This window comes from Peromyscus maniculatus, chromosome 14 (genome assembly GCF_049852395.1).
Source record: "Peromyscus maniculatus bairdii isolate BWxNUB_F1_BW_parent chromosome 14, HU_Pman_BW_mat_3.1, whole genome shotgun sequence".
Classification (NCBI taxonomy): domain Eukaryota; kingdom Metazoa; phylum Chordata; class Mammalia; order Rodentia; family Cricetidae; genus Peromyscus; species Peromyscus maniculatus.
In genome coordinates, this window is record NC_134865.1 from 73,349,795 (window position 1) to 73,358,422 (window position 8,628).

The 8,628-nt window shown below is 42.8% G+C and overlaps 1 protein-coding gene and 1 non-coding gene across 8 annotated transcripts in view; one reads left to right on the forward strand and one right to left on the reverse strand.

Moving 5' to 3' along the window:
- Nucleotides 1-5,859, reverse strand: part of Trip11 (thyroid hormone receptor interactor 11) — a 79,672-nt gene extending 73,813 nt beyond the window's left edge. For 2 of the 7 annotated variants that reach the window (XM_016009148.3, XM_006990881.4), the window contains exon 1: nucleotides 5,381-5,859. In XM_016009148.3, the coding sequence (XP_015864634.1) occupies nucleotides 5,381-5,519 (139 nt within the window). In that variant the 5' untranslated portion in view covers nucleotides 5,520-5,859. The remainder of the gene's footprint in view (nucleotides 1-5,380) is intronic. The other 5 variants (XM_016009149.3, XM_016009147.3, XM_076551280.1 and 2 more) reach the window with 5 other exon arrangements.
- A 2,023-nt stretch (nucleotides 5,860-7,882) lies between these two features.
- LOC121822564 (U6 spliceosomal RNA) lies at nucleotides 7,883-7,984 on the forward strand. The gene has a single exon (XR_006063750.1). It is a non-coding gene; the product is annotated as a U6 spliceosomal RNA (small nuclear RNA).
- Nucleotides 7,985-8,628: the final 644 nt, after the last annotated feature.

Consider the following 8,628-nt stretch of genomic DNA (forward strand, 5'->3'; position numbering starts at 1 on the left):
TGACTTGTTTTCACTTAAGGGTAGTCAAAGGACTGAGAGCTATAGCTCAGATGGTACTACTGAGCACATTCAAAGTGCTGACTCAATACCCAGTACCAAAGAATAAATGAATCTGGGGTGCAGGGGAAGTACAATTCCAAAACTTTAAGAGACTATAGTATAAGGACCTGAGATGGAGGCCAGCCTGCACTATAGAACAAAACCCTGTTTCAAACAAATAAATGAATAAAAATTAAAAATAAATAAATTAGTTAACATAGTCAGGGTCCAACAATGCCAAATGGCACCACTAATCCTGCTGGAAACTGTACTCTATACAGTGGGTACTACAGTTTTCCCACTACTAAACATTATACATCTAAACATTATAAGGACAGGGCAGAAGATAGAGCTTTGAAGTAGAGCTGCTTGCTTAGTCAAGGTCCTGGGCTTGACCCCACAATAAAAAGTAAACAAAAGGCCCAGGCTAGAGAGATGGCTCAGAAATTAAGACCACCAGCTCCTCTTCCAGAGGACCCAAGTTCTGTTGCCATTATCCTGATCAGGCAACTCACAACCACCTATAACTCCAAATCCGGGAGTCTAATACCATCTTCTGGCCTCAAACGATACCACACATACATGTGGTATACACATACATACACAATAAATAAATAAACAATATTTTTATTTAGAAGAGTGTTAATAACACTTTAAAAAAAAATAAGGTCTGGTGCTTGCCTTTAATCCCAGCACTTGGAAGGCAGAGGCAGGCGGATCTCTGTGAGTTCAAGGCCAGCCTGGTCTACAGAGTGAGTTCCAGGACAGCCAGGGCTACACAGAAAAACTCTGTCTTGAAAAACTAAAAATAATAATAGTAATAATAATAAACATTATAAACATAACTTCCCAGAACTACCATTTATTAAAACACACACATACACACACACACACACACACACACACACACACACACACACACACACACACACACGGCATGCTTATAAATTACAGTGACACTCTTGTGAAAACCATAAGGCAAGATTGATTTGACAGGTGTTGGACATCTTGCTTGAAACTCAGTTCAAAAGGAATGCCTAATGTTATCCTCAAGAGAATGAAGTAAGATCTAATTTGTTTAGGAGAGTAATTGCTAAAAGTAGCAACTGTATCAAAGAGGGACTTGAAAAGTTTATGCAAACCACCTTGGCTATCCATGCAACCCACCCTCTCAACCAGCTTTATACAACTCCCCACCATTTCTCTTTCTAATGCTGGGGATCCAACCCAGGGCCTGTGTGCTAGGTTCCCTGCTCCAATCCTGCCTTTAACAAGTCTTACGACAGGAAAATAAACAACAGCAGCAACCTCTTGGCCTTCTCAGTGAGGGAAAACCTGACACCTGCCTGTGTGTTCAGTGCTTGCTATTTGCTGGGCACAATCCTAGATAACATACATTCAGGATCTCGTTTAATTCTCTCACTTACAAATGATGTGCTTATTCCTTTTGAACAGATAAGGAAATTCCCTTTTGTAAATGTATGAATGTATGCCTGAGTGTATGCATGTATACTGCACACATGCAGGAGCCCTTGGAGATCCTAAGGGGGTTGAGATTCCCTGGAACTGGAGTTAAAAGTAGTTGTAAGCAGACATGTGAGTACTGGTAATCAATCAAGCCTGGGTCAAGAGCAGTAAGTAATCTTAATCATTGAGCCATCTCTCCAGCCCAGAAACTGTATTAGAGATAAGTATTTAATAATTTGTCAAAGATCCCACAACTTGTAGTGTATTAAAAAAAAATAATAATAAAAACCTGAATCTGTCAATCTAATTTAAAAGCCCAAGTTCTCTGTGCTTATCACGAACAAGACCCTAGATTCCAATTCCCAGTAGCCCTGAGGGAAAAAAATTAATAAATAAAACCCCAAACACATCTAAAAGCCCAAGTTCTTAACCTTGGCTACAATAAAGTGGCAGAAAAGCAGCCTTCTAATATTGTAAATATGGATGGTTTTCAAAATATATTTCAAGTGCTATTTGGGGGTTATTTTTTTGTTCACTGCTGACATAGAGTTGACACTAAATATCTGAATGTCTTAATAAACTCTACTCCAAACTAATTTTTTTAAAGTTTCAACAACAAAACAGGTATTAATCAAGTCTTACATAATACGAAGGGAAATTTTTTATTGAACATCGACAACAGCATACAAAAGACGATGTCCTATGCTGGTTAATATATATAGGAAGGAGGGGAAAAAATCCCCTTGTGGTGATTTTAATGAGAATGGCCCCCAAAGGTTCATATATTTGAATGTTTGGTTCCCAGGTGGTAGAACTATCTGGGAAGGGTTAGGAGGTGTGGCCTTGCTGGAGGAGGTGTGTCATTCCAGGCAGGCTTGGAGGTTTCAAAATCCCGTGCCATTCCCAGTTAGCTCTCCCTCTTTCTGCCGAGTGCTTGTGGATCAGATGTATGCTCTCAGCTACTGCTCCAGCACCATGCCTGCTTGCCTGCTGCCATGCTCCCTGCCATGACGGCCATAGACTCTACCCATCTGGAATCTTCAGTCTCCAAATTAAGTGCTTTCTTTTATAAGTTGCCTTGGTCATGGTGTTTTGTCACAGCAATATGAAAATAACTAACACACCCCTTCTTATACATCAAGGAAAAAGACAAACTATCACTCAGTATCATTAGTGCTATCAGACAGTAATACACAAAGCTCTGTTAGAATACAGAACACCAACCAACTCAGACTTTCACAAAGTCCCTGATATATCAGCAGGGCTGTATGTATAGAAAAACTGTTTTCCAGACCAAGGAGGGTAAAGGAGGAAGTAGAGAAGACTTTCCATTCAGAGTCCTGCGATGGTAGGTAAACCTGCCACAGTTCTGTGTGGCAGACTGCACGTGTTTATATACAACAGTAGGTACGGAAACTGGTACGGCAACTAGAAAAGACAGTTTGAATCCAGAGAGAACAGGTCTTTGACCTCCCCAAAATAAAAGGTTTTTTTTTTTTTTTCTGTAAGTCAAGAAACTTTTAAGCAAATTTATTTTTAGACTGGCATGTAGCATGAATCTTAAAAAGTCTTATCAATAAACAAACCCAGTGCCAGTTATTGGGGTGAATGCTGGAAGATCAGAGAAGCAGAACAAGCCACAGCTTCCTCACTGGCAGTACAAGAGAAAATGAATTAAGAACCAGACCTGAAGAGAGTCAACCTGGGAGAAGCAGAATCTGAGCTAGCGCAGCAGTTTTAAAGAAAAAGGAAAACTATGACACAGGATGAACAAGATTTGGTGGCCAATTTGAAGTAGATGAACAAAAAAGACACAAAACAAAGATGATAAAGATTTCTAGGTCAGGAAGATTAGCAGCTAGCCAAATCACTAAAATTGAGACTATAAATCAGGCTTGGTGGTGCACACCTGTAATCCTAGTGCCCTGCTGGCAGATCTGTGAGTTCTGGGCCTGCCAGGGCTACAGGGTTCAGAAAAACAAATCAAACAAACCTAAAATTGAGACTATATGAAGGTGAGGCAGGTGAAATGCTATCTGAGGTCAGCCTTGGGCTATACTACAAGTGCCATGACAGTGTGGGCTACAGAATAAGACCTTGTCTCCAAAAGGAGAAAAACAAAAACAAACAAACAAGCAAAAAGTAGGGTTTTGTTTGTGGTTTTGAGACTACAAGAAGCTCTCTGGTGAGAAAAACACAATAAACTCTACATCAGGTTGGGGTGCCTATTTTCCAGTTTAAAGTCAAAGAAATACTGTTATTCCCTATCTGTACTACATTCTAACTGTCCCAGGTCATGAACCTTCCACTCAAGGGAAGCCCAAGCAGTAACATGGGTTTGGGCAGCAACCCAGTTTTCCTTCTAAATATAAGGACTTTTTCTATCAAACCATTTTACTCTATTTCTAGCAACTACACATGGCTTTAAACCATGATGAAAAAACTGGGGAGTTCAGAGTATAATTCAATAGAGTGTGCTTACCATGCATGAGGCCCTGGGTTCAATCTCTAGTAATTCCTTCCCATAGTGTAAACTACAACAGTAAGTTGTTCATTTATAAAGAAATAAAACTGTTGTAGTGTGGTGGTACACACCTGTAATGCCAGCACTGAAAGGCAGAGGCAGGAAGACTCTCAGCTCCAGGTCAGCCTGAGCTGCACAGCAAGCCTTGATTAGAACTTTAAAATTGTCTTATTATTACGAGTACAGGTGTTTTCTCTGCACATATGCCTGTGGGTCATTTGTGCACGCAGAGCCTGGTAAGACTCAAAGAGGACATCGGATCCCCTGGAACTGAATGAAGTTAGAGAGAGTTGTGAGCTGCTACTGGATGCTGAGAATCAAACCTGCATCCTCTGAGAGAGAGCAGACAGCACTCTTAATCACTGGATTATTTGACCACTCCCTTGATTCAAACTTTAAAAAAAAAAAAAAAAACCATCTACTCAAAGAAACGGCAAGAATAGTAATAGTAATTAACCTAATCACTGATAACAATTTTAAGTCACTATTCATTAGGACAGCAAGACTTTAAAAATGGCTGAAGGAGGCTGGCTAGATGAATCAGTCAATAAAGGCACTTGTCATATAAGCCTAATAAACTGAGTTACATGCCCAAACTAAGTGGGGAAGAGAACAACTCCACAAAGTTGTCTTCTGACCTCTCCACACGTGGGCGCTATGTCACAGAAGCCCATACACAAACTCACACACACACACACACACACACACACACACACACACACACACCAATAATAATAATAATTTCTAAAAAAATTTTAAGTGAGTGAAGTAGATAAGAATACTCAAAAGATAAAGTATTTCATTGGTCCTGTCAAAATATGAGAGAAATGTGCAATCGTACACAAAAATATATTTTTAGCTTCAATGTGTCTTCATGATGAGCAAAATTAGAAAACAGTTGAAGAGATAAACAGCCCTATTCCCCTAACAACGTGCTAAAGACAGGACAAGGGTCACCAAATGTTTAATTATGAGTATTTAAGAAAAAAAATAATTACCATATTATTTTAGCTGTCATAAGGGAACAGGATCAAAATCAGATCCGCCCCCCAAACTAAGACAAAGTAAGAAATAGGATGAACCGCCCAATTAAGATCCTATTCGGCGTAAAAGTAGCAGATCCCCTTCACTGAGCTACCCAGGGTATTCATGGGGGGAGGAAGGGGAGGGCGAGAACCAGAACTCTCCGCCAGTGGTCCTGCAGGCTGGAAAAGCGACTGCGGAGGCAAAGGAAAAGTGTGGAATGACTCCTTCGCCGTCCGCACCTGCCTATGGATAGGCAACCGGCCCGGAACCAAGCGGACTTCTCAGGGTCCCAGCTGAGCCCTCCCGCCTCGCTCCAGCTGTTACCTGGCACATCCTCCGTGCCTTCCATCAACATATCCTTCGTGAAGTTTGAAATCTGCCCAGTGAGGGAAGCCAGGCTGCCCCCTACTTGACCCAGAGACTGGCCCAAGCCGGAGCCGAGGCCCCCGAGCCAGGACGACATCGCTGCGGGTGATGAGAACAACGTCCGCTCCAAATGTCCCTGAACGCCGGGGCTGGTGCCGATCCAGACGCCGAGGACTCGCAGGACGCGGCACTCCCACCGACAGCCGCGTCAGAAAGCCGAGGCCCGGCCTGGCCCTTCACCAAGGGTTCGCCGCTGTGGACTCCGTGGGCCCCACGAGGCCTCTGCTCACTCCCACGACTTCCCGCCGTACGACTGGAACACTTCTTTCTCAGCTTTAGTGACTTTCCTCAGTTTCCTGGGCCAGTCCTGCCAACTCAACGCCGGCCGCCATGACACCGCCGGGAAAGCGGCAGCGACCATAGAGCTGCTCCGCGATGGCGTAGAAGGGCCGCTGACAGATGCGTCCTAGGCGCGAAGGACTGTGGGATTGAGGAGGACTGCGTGTGGGCGGCTGGACGGGTAAGCTTGTGGAGGTGTAGACCTAAGAGGCAAGCAGCAGCCGGGTGCTTGCCATCTGCGCAGCTGCATTTGTTTATAGGCGGAGGCAACCTTTGGGGGATGTCTCCTTAACTCTATCCACAGGAGCTATTGCATTGCAGCGAAACAATTCGACAGGGTCCACCCACCACACTGGAGAGCGACCTCAACACACCCACATTACTCTGTTTAACAGCCTCTGCGAGGCTGCTCCGTGCCAGAGCCTTGGAAACGAGGCTACAAAGCTGCAAAACCGGGCTGCAATTCAAGAGTCCAAGCAGAAGCACGTTTTTGGTTTTGGTTTGTTTTGGGTTTTTCTTGACAGGGTTTCTCTGAGTAGCATTGCCCGTCCTGGAACTCTTAGATCCACCTGCCTCTACCACCCGAGTGCTGGGATTAAAAGCGTGTGCCACCACTGTCGGGCTTTTTTTTTTTTTTTTTTTTTTTTTTTTTTTTTTTTTTTTTTAACCAGTTACCCTGTAGTTAAAGGAACATTGGGAATATACCCAGTTTGTAGAATCTGATGACCCCTATACTGAATTATCTCTTCCTGGAATCTGAATAATCTTACCGGATATCTATTTGGGTTTAGGGGCGCCTTCAGGGGATTTTCAGCTTCTGTGTCCCAGAGCAAGGAATTGGACAGAAACATGATGATAGTAGTAGCAAGGAAGGAGAGAAAATGCATCGAGAGAAAAAAAAAAAAAAAACACAAAACCAAGAAAATAAACAGACCAGAACATTGTAGTGGTGGCGTTGATGAGCTACACATTCACCTTGATTTGATGGAGAATTTCTGGTGCTGAGGATTAAAGTCAGAGACTTGAGCACACCATGCATATAGACTTAGCTATACCCTCAACCTTTGAGACAGGAGCTCCTGTAACCCAGGTTGGCTTGGAACTGATGACCTTCTGCTTCTACCTCCTGAGTACTGGAATTACAAGTATGTAATTACATCATGTGCGTCTTTTAAATGTAGCATACACAGTCCTCGAGTGATTAGCGTGTCTGCTGTTATTCTGGGCACTAGGGGTGTAAGAGAAGATAAATGGTCTGTGAGCTTATAAAGATTGTGTCCCAATGGGAAGGCACACCTAGACAAAATGTAGTGTTAGACAGGTGGTAATGACTGCCATTAGGGACAACAACAGTAATACGGGTAAGGACAATATGGGCATGACATGGTAAGTGGAGCACTGGTAATACAGAGAATGGTTAAGGCCTCGATAAGGTAATTTTGAATAGAGACTTGAAGTAAGTTAGAGACACAGATAAATGGGGGAAAATAGACCAGGCAGGAAGATAAAACTGAATACAAAGTCCTTTAGACAGGAGTGCCCTGATCTAACGTATTACCCTGATAAGTAGCATGATATGCTATCTTGGATGTGCTTCAAAGAGACAGAGAGAACATGAGACAAGAATTGTCAAAAACCAGGTTGGAAATGGCTCAGTTAAGCAAGTGCTTATTTCACAGACATGAGGACCCGAGTTTGATCACCAGACCCCACATAAAAAAATATAAGGCATGGTAGCACATATGTGTGCCACAATGCTGGGCAGAGACAGGAAGACCCCTGGGGCTTATTGGCCAGCCAGGCTAGCCTAACTGGTGAGTTCTATGTCAGTGAGACATGGTCTCAAAGAAATGTATGGCTTCTCTGAGGGTGACAAAGTTGTCTTCTGGCTTACACACACACACACACACACACACACACACACACACACACAAACATGCACACACATACATTAAAAAAGATTGTCAGAGCCACGTGGTGGTGGCACACACCTTAGCACTTAGAAGGCAGAGACAGGCAGATCTTTGTGATTTTGAGGCCAGTCTGGTCTAAAGAGTGAATTCCAGTACAGCCAGGGCTACACAGAGAAAGCCTGTCCTGAAAAACCAAAACCAAAAAAAAGTGTTTACATCAGCAGCACATATACTAAAATTAGGATGATACAGAGAGCATGGCCCCATGTGAAAGGATAACACACAAATTTGTGAAGCTTTCCAAAAAAAAAAAAAAAAAAAAAAAAGAATTGTCAGAGGCAAGGCATGGTGGTTTATGCCTTTAATACCAGCATTCAGGAGGCAAGTGGATCTATGAGCCCCAGGCCAGCCTGGTCTACATAGCAAGCTCAAAGCCAGCCAGAGTAAGATGGTGAGACCCTGTCTCAAAAAGCAAAATGATAAAATATTGTCAGACATCAGTCATTATTGAAATTGGGTTGAGTACACAGCTGTTCATTGTACTAATCTTGCTTTTACACACACACAAATATATATATATATATAATTATATATATAATCTGAATTTTATTGTAGTAAGCTTAAAAGAAACATTTGATAACATTTGACTTTAAAATGCTGTTGTAGTTTGGTTTTCTGTTGCTGTGAAAAAACACCATGGCCAAAAGCAAGTCGGAGGAAAGGGTTTATTTCATCTTACAACTCCCAGGTTACAATCTGTCACTGAGGAAAGTCAGGGCAGGAACTCGAGGCAGGAATCTGAAGGCAAGAACTGGAGCAGACATCATGGAGGAGGGCTGCTCACCAGCTACTCCCAGGCCCATGACCAGCTCTTTCCTCTATAGTACAAGCCCACCTGCCTAGGGATGGTACCACCCACAATGGCTGATCTTCCTGTATCAATTAAAGCAAAAA